This window comes from Chlorocebus sabaeus, chromosome 20 (genome assembly GCF_047675955.1).
Source record: "Chlorocebus sabaeus isolate Y175 chromosome 20, mChlSab1.0.hap1, whole genome shotgun sequence".
In the NCBI taxonomy this organism is placed as follows: domain Eukaryota; kingdom Metazoa; phylum Chordata; class Mammalia; order Primates; family Cercopithecidae; genus Chlorocebus; species Chlorocebus sabaeus.
In genome coordinates, this window is record NC_132923.1 from 110,611,853 (window position 1) to 110,639,004 (window position 27,152).

Here is a 27,152-nt window from a genome sequence, read left to right on the forward strand (position 1 = left end):
GCATGGCGGCGGGCACTTGTAATCCCAGCTACTTGGGAAGCTGAGGCAAGAGAATTGTTTGAACCTGGGAGGCAGAGGTTGCAGTAAGCTGAGATCACGCCACTGCACTCCAGCCTGGGCAACAGAACGAGACTCTGTCTCAAAACAAACAAACAAACAAAAAACCCAGAAATCCAGGAATGAGGGTCACCCCCTTTCCTCCCATCTCCTGTGCTGGGTCAGAGCCCGCCTGCAACTGTGGCTTAGGAGCTAATTATAGACCCCAACCTCCACCCCAATCTCCAGTGGACTTGGGATGGCCAGAGAGGGGGAGTTGGGGCACAAAGGCAGGCCCGGGGTGGTAAGGGTCCTGGAACCAGGTGGTTTCAGGTTTGCATTCAGCTCTCCACTACCTTACTAATTTACCTTGGCTAAGTCACTTCACCTCCCTGAGCCCCATGTTATTCAGTTGTAAAATGGTTGGGGAAAACCCCTCTTCTTAGAGCTCTTCTGAGGTTGTTGACTTGAGATTGGTGCCCCATAGACACCCAGTCCATATTTATTGAGTGACTGGCTGGTTGATCAAATGCATGTTAGAGGTTTGTTAGCACAGGGCTTGGCTCTCGGGGGTTCCTGCTGTGCTTCTCCTTGGTGCCTGGCCCTACTGTGTGCTGCCCCTTTAATGCAGTCACCTCTCCAAGCCTCAGTCCTATCCCACAAGGTCCTTCAGCCTGTTGGGCCACCCTGACCAGGCCCTGCTGCTATGACAAACCAGCCCTCCCCTTTCCCCTATTTATGGTCTCTTCAATGCTTTCCAGCCAAGCCCCACCCCCAGCTTATGTCCCTCATTGTCCCACCTGTGGCCTTGCTTATGACCTCCGACTTGAAGCTTGTCTCTTTTCAACCTCTTGTGTTTGCCCTCAACCACAGATGACTTGGTCTCGTAACATTATTTGGTTCCTGTATACCATCCAACAGTCAAGGCCTGGTTTGACAAATTATAACACTGCATATTATGGGTATCCACGGCACACAGTAGTTAATAACTTAATTGATGAACTCAAAATGCCCGAATTCAAGTCCCAGCTCGACCACTCATTGGCTCTGTGACTTTGGGAAAATTATTTACCTTTTCTGCATTTCAGTTTGCTCGTTTATAAAAGGGAATAACAAACAGCCTGGGCAACATATCGTGACCCAGTCTCTACAAGAAATAATAAAACTAGCCAGGCATAGTGGTGCATGCCTGTGGTCCTAGCTACTTGGGAGGCTGAGATTGAGGATCACTTGAGTCTAGGAGTTGGAGGCTGCAGTGAGCTATGATCCAGCCTGGGTGACAGAGCAAGGCTCTGTCTCTTTAAACTTTTTTTTTTTAAATTAAAGAAAGTCTTTTTTAAAAATTTTTTATTTTTATTTTTTTATTTTGAGGCAGAGTCTCACTCTGTCTCCCAGGCTGGAGTGCAGTGGCGCGATCTCGGCTCACTGCAAGCTCCACCTCCTGGGGTCATGCCATTCTCCTGCACAGACTCCGAGTAGCTGGGACTACAGGCGCCCGCCACCAGGCCCGGCTAATTTTTTTTTGTATTTTAGTAGAGACGGGATTTCACCGTGTTAGCCAGGATGGTCTCGATCTCCTGACCTTGTGATCCTCCTGTCTTAGCCTCCCAAAGTGCTGGGATTACAGGCGTGAGCCACCGCGCCCAGCCTTTTTAAAATTTTTAATTTTTTTTTTTTTTTTGAGATGGGGTCTCATCATCTTGTCATCTTAGCCAGGCTGGTCTTGAATTCCTGGGCTCAAGTGATCCTCCTGCCTCAGTCCTCCCAAAGTGCTGGGATTACAGGTGTGAACCACCATGCCCAGCCCAGACTCTGTCTCAAGAAAATAATTAAAACATAAACATAAAATAAAATGGGGTTGGGCATGGTGACTCACACCTGTAATCCTAGCACTTTGTGAGACTGAAGTTGGAGGATTGCTTGAGCCCAGGAGTTTGAGACCAGCCTGAGCAACATAGGAAGACCCCACCTCTACACACAAAAAAACTTAAAAATTAGCTGGATGCGATGGTGCTCATCTGTAGTCAGGAGGCAGAGGTCGGGGGATTGCTGGAGCCCAGGAGGTCAACTTGCAGTGAGCTGTGATCCCACCATTGCACTCCAGCCTGGGTGACAGAGTAAGGCCCTGTCTCAAAAAAAATTAATTAAATTACATTAAATGAGATAACAATAGTTTTTACCTGGTAAGGTTGTTGCTAAAAAATTAAATGACTTGGCCGGGCGCGGTGGCTCAAGCCTGTAATCCCAGCACTTTGGGAGGCCGAGATGGGTGGATCACGAGGTCAGGAGATCGAGACCATCCTGGCTAACACGGTGAAACCCCATCTCTACTAAAAATACAAAAAAATTAGCTGGGCGTGGTGGCAGGCGCCTGTAGTCCCAGCTACTCGGGAGGCTGAGGCAGGAGAAAGGCGTGAACCCAGGAGGCGGAGCTTGCAGTGAGCCGAGATAGTGCCACTGCACTCCAGCCTGGGCGACAGAGCAAGACTCCGCCTCAAAAAAAAAAAAAAAAAAAAATTAAATGACTTAGAATGGAAGCTCTATAAGGGCAAGGATTTTGTTCACTGCTGCATCCCCCATGCCTAGCCTAGTGACTGGCACAGATAAGCTATTCAATAAATGTTACAAGTGTGTGGAGTAGCAATGCACATAAAGCAGCGCTGTCAAACAGAAATATAACGCAAGCACACATGTAGTCTTCAGATTTCTAGTAGCCATGTGAAACTAAAAAGAAATGGGAAATTGGCCAGGCGCGGTGGCTCACACCTGTAATCCCAACACTTTGGGAGGCCGAGGTGGGTGGATCACAAGGTCAGGAGATCGAGACCATCCTGGCTAACATGGTGAAACCCTGTCTGTACTAAAAATACAAAAAATTAGCTGGGTGTGGTGGCGGGTGCCTGTAGTCCCAGCTACTCAGGAGGCTGAGGCAGGAGAATGGCGTGAACCCGGGAGGCGGAGCTCGCAGTGAGCCGAGATCACGCCACTGCACTCCAGCCTGGGCAACAAAGCGAGACTCCGTCTTAAAAACAAGAAAAACAAATGGGAAATTAATTTTTATAATATTCATCTTAATAATCTAAAATATTATCATTGTAAAATGAAATCAATATAAAGCCTGGGCACAGTGGCTTATGCCTGTAATCCCAGCACTTTGGGAGGCTGAGGCAGGTGGATCACGAGGTCAGGAGTTCGAGACAGGCCTGACCAACATGGTGAAACCCCGTCTCTACTAAAAATACAAAAATTAGCCAGGCATGGTGGCACACGCCTGTAATCCCAGCTGCTCAGGAGGCTGAGGCTCAAGAATTGCTTGAACCCAGGAAGCAGAGGCTGCAGTGAGCCACGATTGCACCACTGCACTCCAGCATGGGAGAGAGACAGAGTGAGACTTTGTCTGAAAAAAAAAAAGAAAAGGCCAGGCACGGTAGCTCACACCTGTAATCCCAGGACTTTGGGAGGCTGAGGCAGGGGGATCACCTGAGGGGGATCACCTGAGGTCGGAAGTTCGAGACCAGCCTGACCAACATGGAGAAACCCTGTCTCTACTAAAATGCAAAAGTAGCCAGGCGTGGTAAGGCATGCCTGTAATCCCAGCTACTTGGGAGGCTGGGGCAGGAGGATCGCTTGAACCTGGGAGGCGGAGGTTGCGGTGAGCCGAGGTCACACCATTGCACTCCAGCCTGGGCAACAAAAGCGAAACTCCCTCTCAAAAAAATAAAAAATAAAAAAAGATTCATTCTTACTGTAATCTTAGCAACCTCAGTGTATAATTTTTTTTTTTTTTTTAGACAGAGTCTCGCTCTGTCACCCAGGCTAGAGTGTAATGGAGCAATCTCGGCTCACTGCAAGCTCCACCTCCCGGATTCAAGCCATTCTCCTGCCTCAGCCTCCCGAGTAGCTGAGATTACAAGCACGCGCCTCCACGCCCGGCTAATTTTTATATTCTTTTTAGTAGCTACAGGGTTTCACCATGTTGGCCAGGCTGGTCTTGATCTCCTGATCTCGTGACCCGCCCTCCTTGGCCTCCCAAAGTGCTGGAATTACAGGCTTGAGCCATCGTTCCGGGCCTGATTTTTTTTTTTTTTCCCTGAAGTAGAGAACTTTCACCTTTTCACTTAAAGAAAGAAAGCACTTTGTGGCTTCTCTTCGGCATATCCACATTATGAGTATCACTCCTCCTGTGCTTTGAGGGCTTTTTTTTTTTTTTTTGAGACAGAGTCTCGCTCTGTCACCCAGGCTAGAGTGCAGTGGCGCGATCTCGGCTCACTGCAATCTCCGTCTCCCGGGTTCACGCCATTCTCCTGCCTCAGCCTTCCAAGTAGCTGGGAGTACAGGCGCCCGCCACCACGCTCGACTAATGTTTTGTATTTTTAGTAGAGACGGGGTTTCACCGTGTTAACCAGGATGGTCTCTAGACCTTTTGATCCGCCCGCCTCGGCCTCCCAAAGTGCTGGGATTACAGGCGTGAGCCACTGCACCTGGCCTGAGGCCATTATTAAAATAAGGGCTACTTGAACACAAGCACTGCAGTACCCGACCAGTGATCTGATAACCCAGAGGGCTCTGAAGTGACCAACGGGCAGGGAGCACAGACAGTATGGACATGCTGGACAAAGGAATGATTCATGTCTTAGGCAAGAGGGAGAGAGATGGCGCAAGATTTCATCATGCTACTCAGAATGGCACATAATTTAAAATTATTATTTCTGGAAATTTCCAATTAAAATTTTCAGACCTTGGGCAACTGAAACCACGAAAAGTCAAACAGAGGATTAAGGGGGGACTACTGTACCTGACAAAAAGAAAGACATTTTACTTCACTGCGTATCTGGAGGGTGGGAGCTCTCAAATTGGCTTGACAGCTCAGTGCTGTCCCAGGCTTTCCTCTGCTCTGGTATTGGAATATTTGGTATTGGTATCTGGTATTCCTCGTCAGTGTATTGGCATTTGACCTTAGGGTCATAAGGTGGTTGTTGCAGCTCCAAGCTTCAGATCTGCATAAATATCTCAAGGAGGAAGCAAGGAGGGAAGGAGCAATAAATCCTTCTCTTCTAGAAACTCTTTTTTCCCTCAAGAAAATCTTTCTCAAACTTCGGCGAGCACAACAATCACCTAAACAGTTTCTTTTGTTTGTTTTTGTTTTTGTTTTGAGATAGGGTCTCACTTTGTTGCCCAGGCTGGAGTGCAGTGGTGTGATCATGGTTTACTGCAGCCTCCACCTCCTGGGCTCATTCAGTCCACTCACCTAAGTCTCCCAAGTACCTGGGATTACAGGTGCATGCCACCACGGCCAGCTAATTATTAAAAATTTTGAGGCCGGGCGCAGTGGCTCAAGCCTGTAATCCCAGCACTTTGGGAGGCCGAGACGGGCGGATCACGAGGTCAGGAGATCGAGACCATCCTGGCTAACACGGTGAAACCCCATCTCTACTAAAAAATACAAAAAACTAGCCGGGCGAGGTGGCGGGCGCCTGTAGTCCCAGCTACTTGGGAGGCTGTGGCCGGAGAATGGCGTGAACCCGGGAGGCAGAGCTTGCAGTGAGCCGAGATCCGGCCACTGCACTCCAGCCTGGGCAACAGAGCAAGACTCCGTCTCAAAAAAAAAAAAAAAAAAAAATTTGGGCTGGGCACGGTGGCTCACGCTTGTAAACCCAGCACTTTGGGAAGCCGAGATGGGTGGATCACAAGGTCAGGAGATCGAGACCATCCAGGCTAACATGGTGAAACCCCGTCTCTACTAAAAATACAAAAAATTAGCTGGGTGTGGTGGCGGGTGCCTGTAGTCCCAGCTACTCGGGAGGCTGAGGCAGGAGAATGGTGTGAACCCGGGAGGCAGAGCTTGCAGTGAGCTGGGATTACAGGCGTGAGCCACCACGCCCAGACTTTTCTTTTCTTTTCTTTTTTAAGACAGAGTTTTGCTTTTGTCATCCAGGCTGGAGTGCAGTGACGTGATCTCAGCTCACTGCAACCTCCCCATCCTGGGAAATTCTGCTGCCTCAGCCTCCCGAGTAGCTGGGATTACATGTGCCCACCACCACGCCCAGCTAATTTTTTGTATTTTTAGTGCAGACGGGGTTTCATCATGTTGGCCAGACTGGCTTCAAATTTCTTACTGACTTCAGGTGATCTGCCCACCGTGGCCTCCCAAAGTGCTGGGATTACAAGTATGAGCCACCATGCCCAGCCTCATTTATTTATTTTTTATGTTTTGAGACAGAGTTACTCTGTCTCCCAGGCTGGAGTGCAGTGGCATATTCTCTGCTCACTGCAACCTCCGCCTCCTGGATTCAAGCAATTCTCCTGCCTCAGCCTCCCTAGTAGCTAGGACCACAGGCACCTGCCACCACACCCGGCTAATTTTTATATTTTTAGTAGAGACGGGGTTTCTCCATAGTGGCCGGGCTGGTCTTGAACTCCTGACTTTGTCCTTCTGATCTGCCTGCCTCGGCCTCCCAAAGTGCTGGGATTACAGGTGTGAGCAGGAGCCACCATGCCGGTCTTTTTTTTTTTTTTTTTTTGAGACAGAGTGAGAGACAGACTTTTTGAGACAATTTTTGAGACAGACACTGTGCCCGGCTAATTTTTTTGGAATTTTAATAGAGACGGGGATTCGCCATGTTGGCCAGGCTGGTCTCAAACTCCTGACCTCAGGTGATCTGCCTGCCTCGGCCTCCCAAAATGCTGGAATTACAGGCGTGAGCCACGTTTTCTTTTCTTTCATTTTATTTTGAGATGGTCTTGCTCTCTCACCCAGGCTAGAGTGCAATGGCACGATCTCAGTTCACTGCAACCTCCGGCTCCCGGGTTCAAGCGATTCTCCTGCCTCAGCCTCCTGAGTAGCTGGGATTACATGCACCCGACATCATGCCCAGCTAATTTTTGTATTTTTATAGAGAGGGGTTTCACCATGTTGGCCACCAGGCTGGTCTCAAACTCCTGACCTCGGGTGATCTGCCCACCTCAGTCTCCCAAAGTGCTGGGATTACAGGTGTGAGCCACCGTGCCCGGCCTGTATATCTTTTGTTAAAGAAGGGTCTATTCACATCCTTTGCCAGCTTCTAATTAGGGAGTGTGTGTTTGGGTTTAACATGCTCCTCAGGAAAGTATTTTTTCTGGGTTGTTTTTATTGTTGAAGTATAAGAGTTCTTTTTCTTTTCTTTTCTTTTCTTTTCTTTTTTTTTTTTTTTTTTTTTTTGAGATGGAGTCTTGCTCTGTCACCCAGGCTGGAGTGCAGTGGCACGATCTCGGCTCACTGCAACCTCTGCCTCCTGGGTTTAAGCAGTTCTCCCTGCCTCAGCCTCCAGAGTAGCTGGGACTACAGATGACCGCCACTGTGCCCGGCTAATTTTTTTGGAATTTTAATAGAGACGGGGATTCGCCATGTTGGCCAGGCTGGTCTCAAACTCCTGACCTCAGGTGATCTGCCTGCCTCGGCCTCCCAAAATGCTGGAATTACAGGCGTGAGCCACGTTTTCTTTTCTTTCATTTTATTTTGAGATGGTCTTGCTATGTCCCCCAAGCTAGAGTGCAATGGCGCAATCTCGGCTCACTGCAACCTCTGCCTCCCAGGCTCAAGAGATTCTTGTGCCTCAGCGTCCCAAGTAGCTGGGATTACAGGCATGAACCACCTCGCCTGGCTAATTGTTTGTATTTTTAGTAGAGACAGGGTTTTGCAATGTTGGCCAGGCTGATCTCGAACTCCTGACCTCAGATGATCCAACTACCTCAGCCTCCCAAAGTACTGGGATTACAGGCGTGAGCCCCTGTGCCTGGCCTCAGAGTTCTTTCTATATATGTATATGTGTGTGTGTGTGTGTGTGTATATATATAGAGAGAGAGAGAGATTTTTATGTTTGAGACAGGGTCTTACCGTGTCTCCCAGGCTGGAGTGCAGTTGTGCAAACACAGCTCACTGCAGTGTTGATCTGGGCTCAAACAGTCCCCCCTTGTAGCCAGGACTACAGGCACACAGCACCATGTCCAGCTAGTTTTTTGTTTTGGCGGGAGTTTTTGAGGCAGAATCTCAACTCTGTCACCCAGGCTGGAGTGCAGTGGTACAATCTTGGTTCACTGCAAACTCCGCCTTCTGGGTTCAAGCGATTCTTATGCCTCAGTCTCCTGAGCAGTTGGGATTACAGGCATGTGCCACCATGCCCAGATAATCTTTTTTTTAGATTGAGTCTTGCTCTGTCACCAGGCTGGAGTGTGGTGGTGGGATCTTGGCTCACTGCAACCTCTGCCTCCCGGGTTCAAGCGATTCTCCTGCCTCAGCCTCCCGAGTAGCTGGGACTACAGGCGCCCGCCACCGCGCCCGGCTAATTTTTTTTTTTTTTTTGTATTTTTAGTAGAGACGGGGTTTCACTGTGGTCTCAATCTCCTGACCTCGTGATCCGCCCGCCTCGGCCTCCCAAAGTGCTGGGATTACAGGTGTGAGCCACTGCGCCTGGCCTAAAAACTTTTCTAGACCTCTTTCTGGGCTAGAACTTCTAGTTTCCGAGACACCATTCCTCCAGCCCCTTTGCAATCCCCTCCTCTTCAGTTTTTCCTCATGTCATCTAGTGACTCACATTTGCATCCCTTCTAATCTCTCTTTAGGTCAGTATTTCTGTCAAACTCCTGTGTAGTCCCATCCAGATGTACCACAGGCACCCCAAACTCAACATGACCAAAATTCAACTCTCCTTGCTCTTCACAAACCCACCTCCTCTACTTCCCCTCAATCTTTTAGAAGTATTACAGGAAAGAGATCTTGATCCAGACCCCAAGAGAGGGTTCTTGGATGGCAAGCAAGAAAGAATTCAAGGCAAATCCACAGTGCAAAGCAAAAGCAAGTTTATTAAGAAAGTAAAGGAGGCTGGGTGCAGTGACTCACACCCGTAATCCCAACTCTTTGGGAGGTTGAGGCGGGTGGATCACCTGAGATCAGAAGTTTGAGACCATCCTGACCACTATGGTGAAACCCCATCTCTACTAAAAAATACCAAAAAAATTAGCTAGGCGTGGTGGCGGGTGCCTGTAGTCCCAGCTACTCGGGGGGCTGAAACAAGAGAATTGCTTGAACCCAGGTGGCAGAGGTTGCAGTGAGCCGAGATTGCTCCACTGCACTCCAGCCTGGGCAACAGAGCAAGACTCCATCTCAAAAAATAAAAAAACATTAAAAATAAAAGAAAGGGCCGGGCGCAGTGGCTCACGCCTGTAATCCCAGCACTTTGTGAGGCCAAGGTGGGTGGATCACAAGGTCAGGAGATGGAGACCATCCTAGCTAACATGGTGAAACCCTGTCTCTACTAAAAATACAAAAAAAATTAGCTGGGCGTGGTGGCAGGCACCTGTAGTCCCAGCTACTTGGGAGGCTGAGGCAGAAGAATGGCGTGAACCCGGGAGGCGGAGCTCGCAGTGAGCCAAGATCGCGCCACTGCACTCCAGCCTGGGCGACAGCCAGACTCTGTCTCGAAAATAAATAAAAAAATAAAATAAAATAAAATAAAATAAAATAAAATAAAATAAAATAAAATAAAAATAAAAATAAAATAAGGCTATTCCATAGACAGAGCAGCCCTAAGGTCTGCTGGTTGCCCATTTTTTTGGTTATTTTTTGATGATATGCTAAACAAGGGGTGGATTATTCATGCCTCCCCTTTTTAGACCTTATAGGGTAACTTCCTGACGTTGCCATGGCATTTGTAAACTGTTATGGCACTGGTTGTGAGGATGACCAGAGGTCACTCTCATTGCCATCTTGGTTTGAGTGGGATTTAGCCGGCTTCTTTACTGCAACCTGTTTTATCAGCAAGGTCTTTATGACCTGTATCTTGTGCTGTCCTGTTATCTCATCCTGTGACTTAGAATGCCTTAACCATCTGGGAATGAAGTCCAGCAGGACTCAGCCTCATTTTACCTAGTTCTTATTTAAGATGGGGTTGCTCTGGTTCACATGCCCATAACAAAAGCACCACCACCCATTCCACCCCTCAAGCTAGAAACCTGAAAGTTATCACAGATTCATCTCTCACTCCCCATCATCACATATTTCTAGTGAGTGTGTTCAGTCATGGTGACTTGACTTTGAAAAAACGTCTTATTTTTGTCCTGCAGAATTTCAAATGTGTGCAAAAGTAAGATAATACAATGAGCCTCATGCTCCCACCACACAACTTCAACACTTATTAACTTCTCGCGGTTCTTGTTTATACCATTGTCCACATTAATTTCTTAATATTATGAAATACCCAAATTTTAAAATTTCTAACTGTCCAAGTATCTTCTTTTGAAAATGCATTTGTTTGCCGGGTGCGGTGGCTCATGCCTGTAATCCCAGCACTTTGGGAGGCCGAGGCAGGTGGATCACAAGGACAAGTTCAGGAGTTCGAGACCAGCTTGGCTAACATCATGAAACCCCGTCTCTACTGAAAATACAAAAAAAATTAGCCGGGCATGGTGGCCTGTAGCCCCAGCTACTCAGGAGGCTGAGGCAGGAGAATGGCGTGAACCCGGGAGGCGGAGCTTGCAGTGAGTTGAGATCGTGCCACTGCACTCCAGCCTGGGTGACAGAGCGAGACTCTGTCTCAAATAAATAAATAAATAAATAAATAAATAAATAAATAAATAAAATAAGAATGCACTTGTTTGAATTAGAATCCAATCCAGGTCCTTGGCTGGGCACAGTAGCTCACAGCTATAATCCCAGCACTTCTGGAGGCCAAGGTGGGAGGATCATTTGAGGTCAGGAGTTTGAGACCAGCCTGGCCAATATGGTGAAACCATCTCTACTAAAACTACAAAAATGCTCTGGGCATGGTAGTGCCCGCCTGGAGTCCCAGCTACCTGGGAGACTGAGGCAGAGAATTGCTTGGACCCAGGAGGTGGAGGTTGCAGTCAGCCAGAACACGCCATTGCAATCCAGCCTGGGTGACAAAGAGAGACTCCGTCTCAAGAAAGAAAAAACAAACAAGAAAGTCCAATCTGGGTCCATACATTGCATTTGGTTGGCATATCTCCTACATCTCTTTGAGCCTGTAGATTCTGTCTCCATCCCTGTTTCTCCCACTCTGAGCTTTACTGATTATATCTCTATATGTAATTTCTAACCATTTTCTCTATTGTTTGTATATCCTGTTAATTAGGAATGTATCTGGAGGTGTGATTGGATTCAGATTTTGTGGCAAGAAAACCTCACAAAAAGTGTGTTGTCATGATGTCTGGTTGGCTTTCTTTTTGTATGTTACAGCCATTAAAAACACCTGCCTTCATTAATTCATCAAGGGTTGTAAAATGGTGATGTTCTAATTATTCCTTATTTGTATGGTACCTGAAATACTTATAAAGATAAATGTTCACTCATCTGTTGTTTGGTTACCCAGAGTTAAAGTTCACATTGGAAAAAGAAAATAAATATCCAGATATTCTCTTTCTGCCATTTCCAAAATAAGTGTTGGTTTACTAGTATCCTCCTTAGGTGACTAGTAAGTTGTTTAGTGTTTTTAGTATCATGATCACTAAATTGAATATATTTCATGTGTTTCAGTTCACTGCAATTATTAAACTGATGCTCAAATTGTCCTTATTTTTGGCCAGTGGGATCTGTGTAAGTTGGCTCCTGAGTCCTTTTGATACAACCTTAGTAGTATTTGACAACTTCCTTGCTATCTAACATGATAGAAGTTCCAGACTTATCTTGTATATTTCTTGCTCCAAACCTGGAATCAGCTATTTCTAGGAACAAACAAACCCTGGTTCCTTTTAGTGGTGATTGGCATTACAAGACCAAAATCTAACTTCTAGAATGCCTTGTTGCCACTGTGTTTGGGGGGACAGAGCATAAGGCACATGTTTTGTTTTTCTGTTTTGCTTTTTTGAGGCCGAGTTTCACTCTTGTTGCCCAGGCTTGAGTGCCCAGGCGCAATCTCAGCTCACTGCAACCTCCGCCTCCCAGGTTTAAGTGATTCTCCTGCCTCAGCCTCCTGAGTGGCTGGGATTATAGGTATGCGCCACCATGCCTGGCTAATTTTGTATTTTTAGAAGAGACAGGGTTTCTTCATGTTGGTCAGGCTGGTCTCAAACTCCTGACCTTGGATGATCTGCCTACCTCAGCTTCCCAAAGTGCTGGGATTACAGGCATGAGCTATCATGCCCCGCCAAAGCCCTTTTTTTTTTTGAGATGGAGTCTCACTCTGTCACCCAGGCTGGAGTGCAGTGGTGTGATCTCGGCTCACTGCCAGCTCTGCCTCCCATTTTCGAGCGATTCTCCTGCCTCAGCCTCCCGAGTAGCTGGGACTACAGGTGCCTGCCACCGTGCCTGGGTAATTTTTTGTATTTTTAGTAGAGATGGGGTTTCCCCATGGTCTCGATCTCCTGACCTCATGATCCGCCCGCCTCAGCCTCCCAAAGTGCTGGAATTACAGGCATGAGCCAACGTGCCTGGCCAAGGCACATGTTTTAAAATAAAATACATCTTTTGCTCTACAGATATTTCCAATTCAAATCAAGACTTAAGAATTTATCTCACATCTGTATACCTTTTTTCAACACTGAGAATCCATTTTCAGTGATACCCTGAATTATAAAATTAAGAGTATCATAATTACTCAGTTCTTTTATCCCATATTACACAAGAGTATTAGAATAACAAAAGGCAGGCTGGCACAGTGGCTCACGCCTGTAATCCTAGCACTTTGGGAAGCTGAGGTGGGCAGATCACCTGAGGCTGAGAGTTCAAGACCAGCCTGACCAACCTGGAGAAACCCCATCTCTACTAAAAATACAAAATTAGCTGGGTGTAGTGGCGCATGCCTGTAATTCCAGCTACTCAGGAGGCTGAGGCAGGAGAATTGCTTGAACCCGGGAGGCAGAGGTTGCAGTGAGCCAAGATTGCACCACTGCACTCCAGCCAGGGCAACAGAGCAAGACTCCGTCTCAAAAAAAAAAAAAAGTTTTGTTTACTTATTTTTTGAGACAAGGTCTCTCTCAGTCACCTAGTCTGAATTGCAGTGGCACAATCTTGGCTCACTTCAACCTCTGCCTCCCAGGTTCAAGCGATCCTCCCACCTCAGCCTCTCGAGTAGCTGGGACTACAGGCACACACCACCATGCCCAGCTAATTTTTTTTTTTTTTTTTTTTTTTTTTTTTTTTTTTTGTGATCGAGTTTCGCTCTATTGCCCAGGTTGGAGTGTAGTGGCGCCATCTCAGCTCACTGGAAGCTCCTCCTCCTGGGTTCATGCCATTCTCTTGCCTCAGTCTCCCAAGTAGCTGGGACTACAGGCGCACGCCACCACGCCCGGCTAATTTTTTATATTTTTAGTAGAGACGGGGTTTCACCATGTTAGCCAGGATGGTCTCGATCTCCTGACCTCGTGATCTGCCCGCCTTGGCCTCCTAAAGTGCTGGGATTACAGGCGTGAGCCACCGCGCCCAGCCATGCCCTGTTAATTTTTAAAACAATTTTTGGTAGAGATGGGTTTTCGCCATGTTGTCCAAGCTGGTGTTGAACTTCTGGGCTCATACGATCCACTGGCCTCGGCCTCCCAAAGTGGTTGGATTATAAGCATGAGCCTTCGTGTTCAGCCCACGTAAAATATAGTTCTTTTCTTTTTTTAAAAAAAATAGAGACAGGGCCGGGTGTGGTGGCTTGCAGGGCAGATCACATGAGGTCAGGAGCTCAAGACCAGCCTGGATAACATGGCAAAACCTCATCTCTACTGAAAATACAAAAATTCGCCAGGAGTGGTGCTGTGTGCCTGTAGTCCCAGCTACTCGGGAGTCTGAGGCAGGAGAATCACTTGAACCCAGGAGGCAGAGGTTGCAGTGAGCCGAGATCGTGCCACTGCACTCCAGCCTGGGTGACAGAGTGACACTCCGTCTCAAATAAATAAGTAAGTAGAGACGGGGTCTCACTATCTTGCCCAGCCTGGTCTCTCACTTCTGTGCTTAAACAATCAATTCTGCCTCAGCTTCCGAAGTGCTGGAATTATAAGTGTGAGCCACCACGCCTGGCCTATAGTTCTTCATATGCAGTCGTTTTCTTACTTTTTAAAATTATGTTTTTTTGTTATTTAGGAATGTTTATGTTTTTAGGAAAGTTTTTGTTATTTAGGGAAGTTTAATAATAGGATTATTAATATAAATATGTAATAATCTTAGTCTTTTCCAGCCTGAGACTTCTAATCCATTGACACATTTTTTTTTTTTTTTAAATAGAGACAGGGTCTCACTATGTTGGCCAAACTGGTCTCGAACTTCTGGCCTCGGTGACCCTCTTGCCTTTGTTGATCCTCTTGCCTATGTTGGCCAGGCTGGTCTTGAACTCCTGGCCTCAGTCATCCTCTTGCCTTGGCCTCCTGAAGTCCAAGGATTACAGGCGTGAGCCACCACACCCAGCCCATTAACCTAACTCTCACCTTTTCTCCACCAGTCACCTCCTGTCTTCACATACCTTCTTTGTCAGCTTAGATTCTATGGTCCAGCACGAAGGGAGTTAGACACTGAACGCCCTTCTCTATCACACTTAACCCAGTACTTAGCTGGCACCTGTACCCAAACAGCTGGACGTTGCATAAGAGTACTACACCATCGTGCTAACTAGACGCACCTCATAGTTACAACCGCAGATTTCAAATGGGCCCTCAACACTGCAAAACTCTCTAATTACACTTCCCTAATATAGGCACCTTTCCTGTCTTGGATAGACTATTTCACCTCTTCACCTCATTCCCATCTCCAACCTCCTGCTTTCTTCACCCTCATCAGCAATTTCCCTTCATACTTCATGGTGATAGAAGATGTGGTGAGAAGAGAGCTACCTTGTCTTCCCACCATCTCCTCTACTACCTACCTGCAGCACAGTGCACACGCCCTTTGGGTCCCTTCCTATGATGGGGAAAATCTCTAAAGCCAAACTTTCAACTTGTGGTCGGGACCTATCCCTCTGCTCCTCTAAGACTAAGCCCACACAGGTACCTCCTCACTTGCCTTATCCATTTCTTCTGTTGGATCATTCTTCCACCTCCCAAATAAAGTGTCAGCTTTTAAATTAAATATATTTTTAGGGGGCATACATGAAGTTGCATTATGTGGATACTTTGGTTAGTGTTGAAGTCTGGGCTTTTAGTGCAACCATCACCTGAAGCGTGTGCATGTATGCACTGTATCCATCAGGTAATTTCTCTCTTTTTTTCCCCCCCCCGAGATGGAGTTTCACTCCTGTTGCCCAGGCTAGAGTGCCCAGGCGTAATCTCGGCTCCCTGCAACCTCTGCCTCGAAGGTTCAAGCGATTCTCCTGCCTCAGCCTCCCGAGTAGCTGGGATTAGAGGCATGCACCACCACGCCCGGCTAATTTTTTAATTTTAGTAGAGATGGGATTTCTCCATGTTGGTCAGGCTGGTCTCAAACTGCTGACTTCAGGTGATCCGCCCACCTTGGCCTCCCAAAGTGCTGGGATTACAGGCGTGAACCACCACGTCCAGCCTCCATCAGGTAATTTCTCATCCCTCACCACCCTCCCACCTTTCCAAGTCTAGTATTGGCATTTTAATCCTTTCCTCAGTCACCTCTTTCCCAACGGCCAAGGTTAACACCAGGATGAGACACAACCTAGTCCACGCCACCATTCTCTTGGGGACTAGTGCATCAGCATACCTGTGAACTTAGCAACGCAGTTTTTGGGCCCTGCTTCAGACCCACAGAGTCAGAATCCTTGGAGATGCGGCCTAGGACCATGGCTTTAAAAACTGTTTAGGGCCAGGCACGGTGGCTCACGCCTGTAATCCTAGCACTTTGGAGGCTGAGGCAGGTGGATCACAAGGTCAGGAGTTTGAGCCCAACCAGTTCGAGACCAGCCTGGCCAACATGGTGAAACCCCATCTCTACTAAAAATACAAAAATTAGCTGGGCATGGTGGCACACATCTGTAATCTTGGCTACTTGGGAGGCTGAGGCAGGAGAATTGCTTGAACCCGGCGGCAGAGGTTGCAGTGAGCCGAGATCGCACTACTGTACTACTCCAGCCTGGGCAACAGAGACTCCGTCTCAGAAAAACAAAAAACAAACAAAAACTGTTTATGTGGCTGGGCATGGTGGCTCATGCCTATAATCCCAGCTCTTTGGGAGGCGGAGGCAGGAGGATCACTTGAGCTCAGGAGTTTTATACCAGCCTGGGCAACACAGTGGGACCTTGTCTCTATGAAATTTTTATTTTTATTTATTTTTTTGAGATGGAGTCTCCCACAATGGAATGTTATTTGGAAGTACAAGTTATCAAATACATACGACATGGAAGAACCTTGAAAACATGCTAAGTGAAAGAAGTCAGTCGAGAAAAACCACAGACTGATTCCATTTAGATGAAATATCCAGAAAAGGTCTAGAGACAGAAATTAGTGATTGTCTAGGGATGGGGGGAGGAAGAAATGGGGAGTTAACTGCTAATGGGCATGGAGCTTTTTTAGGGTGATGAAAACATTCAGAGGCTGGGCAGGGTGGCTCATGCCTATAATCCCAGCACTTTGGGAGGCGAAGGCAGGCAGATCACTTGAGGTCAGGAGTTCAAGACTTGTCTGGGCAACATGGTGAAACCCTGTCTCTACCAAAACCAGAAAAAATTAGCCAGCTGTGGTTTGTGCCTGTGGTCCTAGCTATTTGGGAGGCTGAGGTGAGAGCTTGAGCCTGGGAGACAGATGCTACAGTGAGCAATGCAATGAGCTGAGATCATACCACTGCAATCCAGCCTGGGTGACACAGTGAGACCACCCTATCTCATAAAGAAATATATATATATAAAATATATGTATATATGTGTGCGTGTATATATATGCGTGTGTGTATATACATGTATATATACACACACACACGTATATATTCCAGAATTAGTGGCAATAGTTATACACACACACACACACATACACATTCCAGAATTAGATAGTGGCAATAGTTATACACACACACATACACATATATATTCCAGAATTAGATAGTGGCAATAGTTATACACACACACATACACATATATATTCCAGAATTAGATAGTGGCAATAGTTATACACACACACATACACATATATATTCCAGAATTAGATAGTGGCAATAGTTATACACACACACATACACATATATATTCCAGAATTAGATAGTGGCAATAGTTGCACAATGTTGTGAATGTACTAACACCACTGTAGTATATGCTTTAAAATGGTGAATTTTGGCTGGGTGTGGTGGCCAGCACTTTGGGAGGCCAGGGTGGGAGGACTGCTTTGTGCCCAGGAGTTGAATACCAGCCTGGGCAACACATCAAGACTCCATCTCTTAAAATAATAATAAAGTGGTGACGTTTAATGGCATATGATTATTTCTCAATTTAAAGAAGGGGAAGAGTAATTCTCAGCAGTGTTAACTGCTGCAATCAATCAGGCCAGGCCTGAAGAGACCATGCAGCAGGCTATCCACACAACAGCCATTTTCCTCTATCATGATCCCTCCTCTATTGAATTCCAACAATCCTGACTGGTCTAAGCAGATTCTGTGGTTTCACTCCTCTTGCTACGATTGGTTTAGGAATGGAGAGGTAATCCAGATCTGCCCAATGAAACACAGGCTGCTATGGTACTTGAAGGAAATATTTCATTACTCTGTTTTTTTTTTTTTTAGACAGAGTCTTGCTCTGTCACCCAGGCTGGAGTGCAGTGGCCGGATCTCAGCTCACTGCAAGCTCCGCCTCCCGGGCTTACGCCATTCTCCTGCCTCGGCCTCCTGAGTAGCTGGGACTACAGGCACCCGCCACCTCGCCCGGCTAGTTTTTTGTATTTTTTAGTAGAGATGGGGTTTCACCTTGTTAGCCAGGATGGTCTTGATCTCCTGACCTCGTGATCCACCCATCTCGGTCTCCCAAAGTGCTGGGATTACAGGCTTGAGCCACTGCGCCCGGCCATATTTCATTATTCTTAAATACAGGGAAAAAAGCAGCAGTCCTCCAGCCTCTTGCCATTGGTATGGCAAGTTACAATGCCTGGAACAACTGCCTTGTAGGTGAGGTGGCTGGAGAACATGTTGAGGGCAGCAGAGCAGAAAGATGGGAAGCCCGCCTGGGTCCTCACAACTGCCCAACCTCGGGACTTGTATCAGATGAATCCTCTAGTTAGTGCCATTTATTTTACTTTTTTTTTTTTACTTAGAGCCCAAGCATCTAGTGACTTTTCCTGAGATCATAAGAATGGGCCTGGAGACAGTGCTGGCACTGAGCATGCTACTATGGCTGTCTTAGTGAATGGTCCTTACCACGTTTTGATGTCTGGTTTGGTTTTAGGCCCAGCTACTTTCATGGTACAGAGCCAGTCAAATCAGTATTTTCCAGGAAGGGAAAATAAAAAACTCCAAAAAGTTCAAACTCACCCTACTCATCGTAATTATTTGGCAACAAGAAGAGGGCCAGAAAATAAGTAAAAACAGACTATCAAGTTTAAACTCAGCCAGTTGCTTCACATCTGAGCCTCACTCTCAACTACAAAATGGGGCTACACCTGTATCTCACAGGACTGACTCAAAGATTAAAGCGCATGAGGCAGAGATGCTAGCATAGCTCAGGGCTCAGCAGACTTGCCACCAACAAAGAACCCCAGCTATAGCTTTCTCAAATTCTGCAACCTCTGCTCAAATAGCAGCCTACTACCCCTGACCACTCTAAGACGTCTCTAAGTTTCCTATGGAAGAGGGCACCACTTTTAGAAAGAAAATTACCCATCTACAACCTAGAATGACTTCAGCAATAATGAAAATGGCTAGTAATTGGCTACATGGGCAGATGGTATTTTATCCTGAATGTCAGAGATGACTTTTTTCTAGTTGAGGGTCTGAATCCTGACTCTGCTGCTCATGAGATGTACACATAACCTGCAACAAGTTTCTTCATCTGTGCCTGCTTCCTCATCCATGAGTGTGGTACTTACATTACACAAATGTCTCAACACTTGAGAGATAATACACAAAAAACCTCATGAGCTTAACTGATACTTTTTTGACCAAGGGAAGGGACAAGGCAATTGTAGTCTCCAACTTTCTTTATTCCTGTCCAATACAGCCAGGAGGTCTGTGAAAGCAAATTTAAGGTGCAAACATCAATTTGTTACAAGTTCCATATTCTAACAAGTAACTTTTTGCCATTTCACTTAGAGAAACGTGGGGTTCTCTGCATCTCCAAACTAAAGAATCAGGAAAGACCCCATTCTGTCTTTGCCTGCAGGTCTACTTAGAGCAAAGTGTCATCTACCTTACAAATAGACAATTGTGTACACATTCACAGGGGCACAGGCCCTCTCTGACATGAGTCTATTAATTTACTAATTTTATAGAGGTTGCAAATGCAGATGGAAGTAGAGAGGCTCCTGTCAGCTACCAAGGCAAAACCTCAGATCTACCAAGAATCTGCATTTAATACACTTCATGTACTCGGAGTCATGCAAAAAACAAACACTGCAGGGAATGCTGCATAACCAAGTACAGAAATCACTCCATACTCCCAGCCTTTCACCACTAGCTAAATCTACTCCTGGAATCCTTCCTAACTCTACCTAGCACTGTGTGTTTTGGAAACTGACTATTAATCAGTGAAAGATCATCATTAGACTGTACACAGAATACCTCAAAGCAGAATGCACCCTGTTCCAAGAGACTTGGATACACCAGGTTACCCCACTTGTGGGAAAAGATCAGAGGCAGCATTCCAAGCCAAACTGTATCCAGCTTTATTAAAGATACTTTCCATAAACAATCATGGTATTTCAGGCAGGACATGGGCAGACAATCGTTAACAGTATACAACAACTTTCAAACTCCCTTCTTCAATGGACTACCAAAAATCAGAAAGCCACTATAAAACCCAATGAAGTCTTCATCTGATGCTCTGAACAGGGAAAGTTTAGAGTGAGGGTTGACATTTCACATTTAGCATGTTGTTTAACAACTTTTCACAAGCCGACCCTGACTTTCAGGAAGTGAAATGAAAATGGCAGAATTTATCTGAAGATCCACAATCTAGAAATGGAACCAATGCTGTTTTGACAGGTGCCATCTCAGTGGCATCACTGGAAAGTCCAGATTGCCTGACACACTGGTAACCAATGACTATGGGTCAGGTCCCAACAGATGTCTGGGCTTAAGGGAGTTAAGTCTATGCTGAAAGATGGAAAGGGAGAAGAGGACATAAAAACAAATTTGTTTTTCCATACCACAAGGCTTTTGTGCCAAGGTGGCCATGTGTGTCAAAGTCAGGGAATCCCTCCTCCTGGGAACCAAGAGGAAGTCTCTCAAAACTAGAAGGGAAAGGTGTTTTCCCCACATCAATCCAGCTTTGGAGACATTCTATTAGTGACATATGCCCCTTCCCCCAAAAACAACAATGAAGTGTTCTGTGTGCTAACAACATAGCTTTAAAAAAAAAAAAAAAAAAAAGTAAAACAAAATTCTGCATTTTTATAAAACTTGATAAAAAATAGTATTTCAAACTGTACAGTCACCAGAAGTACACAGTTATCAAAAATGCACACAATTCACTTGGCATCTCCAGCACCTTCAGCTTTCTGTGCCTAGAAGAAAACAGACAAATTAATGAATGTGTAGATTTCAAAACTATCTTTGTTCGCATTCCACCTACAGCATCATTTTGCTCCCAGGCCAAAGTTCAGGTTTCAGGTTCTGAGACTCAGTATTTCTTCTGAGAATGACTTACTAGGTAACTGTGCTAAGTCACCTCTCCTCTGGGCCTTATTGTAAAACTGAGGTAGGAGGAACACCAGAATTAGAGACCTGAGGTTACTTCTAGCTTGAAAACTTTATGTAGTATAAAACACAATGCCCTTCAGCTGACAGTAGAGATTTCAAGAATCTAGGACTTAAATGTTAACAGGAAAGCCACAAGCAGATTCTGGACCAAATGGTACATTTGGAGAGATATAAAAAAAAGGCAATTAAGTTTTTGAGATCAGCAACTAACCGAATGAGCAAATCTAACAAAGGGTGAAACAGCAGTTATACCTGGTCTGTTTTGGCATCTCCATTTTCTGCAGGGTTATTCCCCTCCTTGCCAGCATCAGCTTTTCCCTTTTTCCCTTTGGGTACCTTCTCTCCCTTCTGAAAAAGGGGAAAAAATAGAACTATTTCTCCCCATTTCATATTCCCAAGGTATGGTCTGCAAAGTTCTGCACAAGGTAGGATTGTTTACTGAAGATAAAACACAAACCCTTGATCAGTTGACAAGAACAACTGATCAAAACTAGGCTAAATTATATGTAATTTCCTATAATCTTTACTACTTAAAATTTCCTAAGTAACAGAAAAATAAATCAGTTTAAACCCTGGAGTATTTAATATTTAAATACATATTTTCCTACAAACTAACGAAACAACTCTTGATCACGAAACCAACGGTATGAATGACAGGGATGAGGCAAACTATCCACAGTTTATAACCTCCATTAATGGAGGCACCATTATGCTAATTAAGTTAAGGCACTAAGGACAGTCCTCATTCTGTGAAAATGATCAGTTCCAATGTTAGCACTTACCTTTGCAGGGGCCTTTTTAGGCTTGGGCTCTGGCTTTGGAGGAGCAGGTTTCTTTTTTTTGGCAGGAAGAGAGGAAAAATTGAACATCAGTACAATGGACTGAAGAAAACCACCCACGACCGACCAACCAACCAACCAAAAGTACCAAAGGCAGAGAAGTTTCTCCTCCTCCTCTAAGTTTTTGTGGCTGGCTTTCTTCTAGAATGTTGGATCTCCAGAAGCCTACTCAAATGTCCCACTTTGGCTACAGGCATCAGAATTTCAGAACCAGCAAAACCCAAAGGGGCAAGAATCCCAAGTAGAGGCAATCATTCAAAACCAGGCACTAACCATAACTCATGGGAAGCAAAGGGAATTGTTTTTTGATGTTTTTTGGTTCAGGGACAAATACGAAAATTCAAAAGCATACACTTACAGCAGACAACCTCGCGGATCTTCTCTGTGGCTATTAAAGACAACGAAAAAGTCAGAAATAGGACAGGTAAGTCGCTTTGAAAAGTTTGGTATCAACTGGCTCTAGATTATAGGAGTGTAAATTCAGGACACAGGTTAATCACCGAGTCCAGTGGCCTCTGCTAGTCCAAGGCTTTGACCCTTGAAGAGAGAATGACTTACTTCGTCCTTCACCTTGGCTTTATCTCCTTTAGCATCCCCTTCAGCCTATAAGAAACAAGAACAAAAAACTGCAGCTTCTGACGTGGTTCTTAGTTCTTTCCTAAACTTTAGAGTGCTAACAAAGAAAATTAAAGCAGTCGTCCACACAACTTTTTTAGGGCATAAACAAATGAGTGAGCCCGACGTTCGTATAAGAACGAAGCGAGCGCAGGAGCCCCAGCTCGCCGACCCCGAGAAGCCAGGGCTGAGGCCGGAGCGCAGCCGGGGAGGGCAGCCGAGCCCGCACCACCGCGCCAGGCAGGAGCAACAGCTGCAGATGGCGCAAACAAACCCCCTCCGGAGGCGGAGCCCAGCGCCGTTGCCATGGCAGCCGTCGAGGGCGGGAGAGGGAGGCGCGCGCAGCCCGGGGAACTCGTGGGCGGCGGCAGCGCGCGTCTCGTGCGCGGGGAACGTGGGCGAGGGGGCGGGGCCATACCACACAAGCCCCGCCCCCTCACGGCGGCGGTTTTTTGGCGGCAGCGCGTTCCCCCGCCCGCCAACCCCGAGCGCCGCCTTCCCGCCCTTTCGGGTTTGAATTGCCCGCCCGCAGGGAGGGGAGGGAAGGGGCCCTGGCGATGGGGGAGGGGGCACGAGGCGGGGGCGGCAAGCCCGAGGAGAGCGGGATAAACAGCCGCCAACATGGCTCCTCCCGCCGCGGCCGCCGCTCCTCCAATATGGCCTCTGGCGCCCGCGGGCAGCCAAGCCACTCAGGGTTAGCCCCGAGACGCCCGAAACCGCCTCGAGCCCCCGCGCGGGGAGGCCGCGCTAGCTCCTGCCCGGCGCCGATTCTCGCGCCCTGCACCAGGGGGGAGGCGGCGGCGGTGGCGGCGGCAGTGGCGGCCCAGCGCCTGCGGCCCTCGCGCCACGTACCTTTCTCTTGGGCATGGTGGCGACGGCGGCGGGACGTAGGTGCTGGACGCGGGATGCAGCGCGCGCGGGCTTTGGTCGGTCCGGGGGTCGTTCTCGCCTCTTCTTCTTCACACTGCTCGGGCTCCGGGGGGTTTATAAAGTTTTTATAGCGCTGGGAGCCCCGGACCGGTTAGAACCGGATTTCACCTCCCGCCGCCGTTCATTGGCCCAGCTGGGGTCACGTGGGCGGGGTTTAAACTCACCTCCTCTGGAGGGAGTGAGGAGGGGGGTGTGGGGGGGGTAGTGCGCGCGAGACGGCGGCGCGCCGAGGGGGTGGGGGCGCAGTCGGGGAGGCGCGCGTCGAAGGCAGTAAATGAGGAGGGGTGCGCGAGTCGGCAGGCTCGGGGTTCCGGCTCCCGCCAAGAGCTGTCTTTTGCAAACTAGCAAGTTCCTTCCACCTTATGCAACCCAGCAACCCACTTCTCCAAGCCATGCGACACTCAGGGCACATCTCAGCGGCTTTCCTTCCTGCTCCCGCTGGGGGCCCCAGAAGAGGGGTTTGCGAGGCCTGGCTGCACTGCCCTGCTCCACTGGAGGCAGAAGGAAGCGCGCGGCTGGAGGCACAGGCTGCAGTTCCCAGGGCCCAGGCTGACGCCGAATGGGAAAAAGGCGGGGAAGCCAGCTTGGCGCAGCCGGACGTGCATCCTTCCGAGCTGCCACTTCGGGAAAGCCTTTCGTGCACCTCACCTGAAAGACGGTCCCACTCGAGGTGGGCTAGGGGTTTCAGGGGGAGACTTTCCATGCAGAGGTGCCTTTTGGGTGCCGTGGGGCAGGTAGGAGCTGTCCTTTCAGCACCCGTTGCGCAGCCGCCTCCCCAAATACTATCGAAGCCCCCACCCCCAACGCCTGTCGGGTGGCTCCCTTAAGGTCCCTATATTCCCAAATCTCCAGACCCTGTCACAGTATGGTGGAGAGCGGCCGCCGAGGTCTACCAGCACTCCCTTCCCCCTACAACTCTACCCCCCTCGGAGACATCTAGTCCAGCTGCCCCCACCCGACGCGGCCACCAAGCCTGGGCACTGCAGCCGCAGCTGGCGAAATCCCTCCTTCCACACTGTCAAGCTGGCTGCCTTTCACTTGCGCGAGGAAAAGGAGGGTGGAGGAAAGCGCCCGGGAATTAGGAAACAAGTAGAGGAACAGGTGGTGTGATGGCAAAAGGGCTCTTCCAGTGCCTCCTAGTCCAAAGCCAGGGTCTTGGAGCTAGCCAAGTGCACCTGAGGGAGGGTAGGCAATTGCAGCAGCAAAACAAGGTGTTCTTCCGTTGCAGTTAGCAAACAAGTTTTACATCTAAGAATCTTTAAAGATTCTATTTGAAACCCAGAACACAATACCATATATGTCCTCAAATGGGGGCTTCGCTTACAGGTGGAAGGACACTAAATTGGTCCCATCTGATTTCTTGAGGCAACGGTTGAACCTGGCTTGTACAAATCATACATGTCCAAAGCAACCAGGAGTTCAACTGTTTTGCAGCTCTTGCTGCTGGGCGACGACGACGACCTCTCTGCCTCTTCTTTCCACCCCTACACCGCCTCCTGGGGCGGCTTCTCCCTACTCCACCCTGTGTACCTTTCCCAGAATAGAGAACCTCAGGCCAAAGAGAGATGCCAGCCCCATTAATCACCTCTACTGTACCCCAATCATATTACGGAGTCAGACCCAGGAGACAGGATTCAACAGCCACACTCATAGGGCAGATTCCGTTTGCTGCCTCCAGCCCCTCATTCCCGCCTTAATTGTAGGGCTCTGCATTATAGCCGCATAATTCATGCCTTCCTAATTATGGCTGTCAACAGCCCCATTGTAAAGCTGGAAAATGTACAGCACCTGCTCTCCAGGAACCCTGTGCCAGGGATTGGTAGAGGGGAGTGCCAGGTGTGGATGGGGGCTTGCCAAAGGGTGCATTGATTGGCTTCTGAATCGCCTTGTCTGGCATTTATGCTTGATTCTGGGAGCAAAGACAATAGCCAAGAGGTCTCTTGCCGCCAGGTATTCGGGGACAGAAAGGAGAAGAGAGGGTTGGGGTATAGGAAAGTTAGGGGTTTCCTGTGTGCTCTTGCTACTGCTTGCAAGATCTCACCTCTCCCCTAGAGGGAGCTGCTAGGGAAACAGCTTGCAGAAAGTAAAATGGGAAGTCTGGCACAGTGGCTCATGCCTGTAATTCCAGCACTTTGGGAGGGTGAGGCCAGCGGATCACCTGAGGTCATGAGTTCGAGACCAGCCAGGATAGGGTGAGGCTCTGTCTCAAAAAAAAAGTAAAAGCAAAATGGACTTTACTAAAGAGAGTAGCATTTGGTTGGTGTTACTGGCTGGTACTTGCCGGTGTGGGGCACCTGAAATGGAGTTGCTCAGGCAGACAGCTCTTCAAAGGCACTAATCCTCTCAGCAGCTCTGCAGCAAGTCCTGGCAGAGGGAGGTAAGGAAAAGGACACAGCTTTGACCCTCACAAGCAGAGGGCCTAGAACAAGCTTTGCCATGCCAAGAATAAATCAGGAGCCAGATCAAAAAGCTGAGAGAAACCTCGAAGAGTGGAGTGGGAATCAGAGTTTGAGATGGTGAGGGCAGGGAGCAGAGTCAGTTGGGAGAAGTGTTTGGTTCTGCTCAGTCCTGTTGTCTTACAGGGGAGAAGACCTGTGCTGGATTCGATTCACCAGAGCCTACAGGCCCTTCTGTTATCCTATACTATGGAAGGGGCCAGTCTCACTTGGGAGTGGAGCCTGGCCCCATGCCCTGCAAGAGGAGGAGAAAAGCTTGTGTGGGCTGAGTCGACAATAGGTAATTGGATTGTAATCGCCCGCCTGGCTTCCGCACACCATTGGGGGTGCTGAGTCTTTCAGTGAGCAATCAGTACTGCGTGGTGGGAGGGGGGTAGAGATTCAATAGCAAATCCCAGGTGGAGAGCCAAGGGGGAGGAGCAGCAGATGGGCAAATTTTCTTTCTGTCTCTCCCGCCCCTTTTTTCCTTACCCAAATAACTGGCTGCCTATTAGTTATTTACTAGCAGATCCAAGGTAGAGCCAAATCTTTTGTGGAAGCTGGGTGGAAGGCTAAAATGGATGGGTAAAGAGCTAGGGTTCTGGGGAGAACTCTTCCCTGAAATTCTGTGTTGAAGGATGTGCTGGTGGAAAAAGAAAGTGCATCTAAGAGACAGGCAGCTGATGAGTTGGGGCCCTTTGTCTCCAAACCCTATTGGTGACCAGACCTGGGTTTAGTGTACTCATGGGAGACTTTCACCCTCAATCCTCCCCAGGAGCCTGTCCCAGGCATCCCAAAGGTGTCTATGGCCAGCAGACCTGGCCTGGGGGGGGGCGCTCCCCAGCCAAGCAAAGGGAACACAATTCATTATCAGGAAAGGAGATGCCTTTCACCAAGAAAAGGAAGGGGAGTGGGGCCCTGGAGGCAGAGGGCAGGGCAAAGTGGCAGGTGACCAGCCCCACTCAGGCTGATGCAGTGCCCAGACGGGCCAGCCAGTCAGCTCGCTTGAGTTCCAAGGCCTGCAGGAAGCCTTGGACTCGCTCTTCCCGTCTGGCCGAGAGTTTGTGCAAGCGTGTCCTTCGGAGCTGGGCGTCCCCACTGGCTTGGAGCCCCTCTCGCAGCAGCTGCTCTGTCACTGTAGCCTGGTCCCTCTCCAGCTGCTGCCTCTTCCGCTCCTCTGCATACATGTCTCGGGCCTTCTGCTAGAGAAAAGTGGGGATTGGGGTGGGGAGATCATTTTTAGGAGTGGGTGAAACTGGGATGGAGGAGGTAGGGGGTGGGACACAGGGTGGGCCAAGTGAAGTGGAACAGTGGAAAGTAGGTACCAGATTTGAAAAGGCTTGGGAGTAGGTATGCAGTGGGTGGTGCTCATGTTGTACAGGCAGGGCAGTGGTAGTTCTGGGTCCATCTTGGTTTGTTTTGTGTGGAAGCATCTGTACTTCTTGAAGTTTTTCTCATGCACTTGGAAGGGAACCAAGCAAATGTGGGTCTGACTTCTGATTTCCCCATCAACTGGCTTTGTGGCTTTGGGCA

At 48.0% G+C, this 27,152-nt stretch overlaps 2 protein-coding genes across 9 annotated transcripts in view; both read right to left on the reverse strand.

Moving 5' to 3' along the window:
* Positions 1-19,748: 19,748 nt before the first annotated feature.
* On the reverse strand, positions 19,749-23,725 carry HMGN2 (high mobility group nucleosomal binding domain 2). 2 transcript variants are annotated; one of them, XM_073007651.1, is made up of 6 exons: positions 23,107-23,725; positions 22,198-22,242; positions 21,998-22,027; positions 21,583-21,633; positions 21,053-21,148; positions 19,749-20,604 (listed from the first exon to the last, which is right to left on the reverse strand). In XM_073007651.1, exons 1-6 carry the CDS (start codon positions 23,119-23,121, stop codon positions 20,569-20,571), a joined length of 273 nt encoding a protein of 90 aa, XP_072863752.1. In that variant the 5' UTR covers positions 23,122-23,725; the 3' UTR covers positions 19,749-20,568. The 2 variants fall into 2 exon arrangements, with proteins under 2 accessions (XP_072863752.1, XP_072863753.1); XM_073007652.1 differs by lacking the exon at positions 21,998-22,027 and having other exon boundaries at positions 23,107-23,293.
* A 712-nt stretch (positions 23,726-24,437) lies between these two features.
* The window catches only part of DHDDS (dehydrodolichyl diphosphate synthase subunit), a 43,827-nt gene continuing 41,112 nt past the window's right edge, over positions 24,438-27,152 (reverse strand). For 3 of the 7 annotated variants that reach the window (XM_037983164.2, XM_037983047.2, XM_037982998.2), the window contains one exon: positions 24,438-26,818. In XM_037983164.2, coding sequence (XP_037839092.1) covers positions 26,582-26,818 — 237 coding nt within the window. In that variant the 3' untranslated portion in view covers positions 24,438-26,581. Of the gene's footprint in view, positions 26,822-27,152 lie in introns of all 7 variants that reach the window. The other 4 variants (XM_037983070.2, XM_037982921.2, XM_037982955.2 and 1 more) reach the window with 3 other exon arrangements.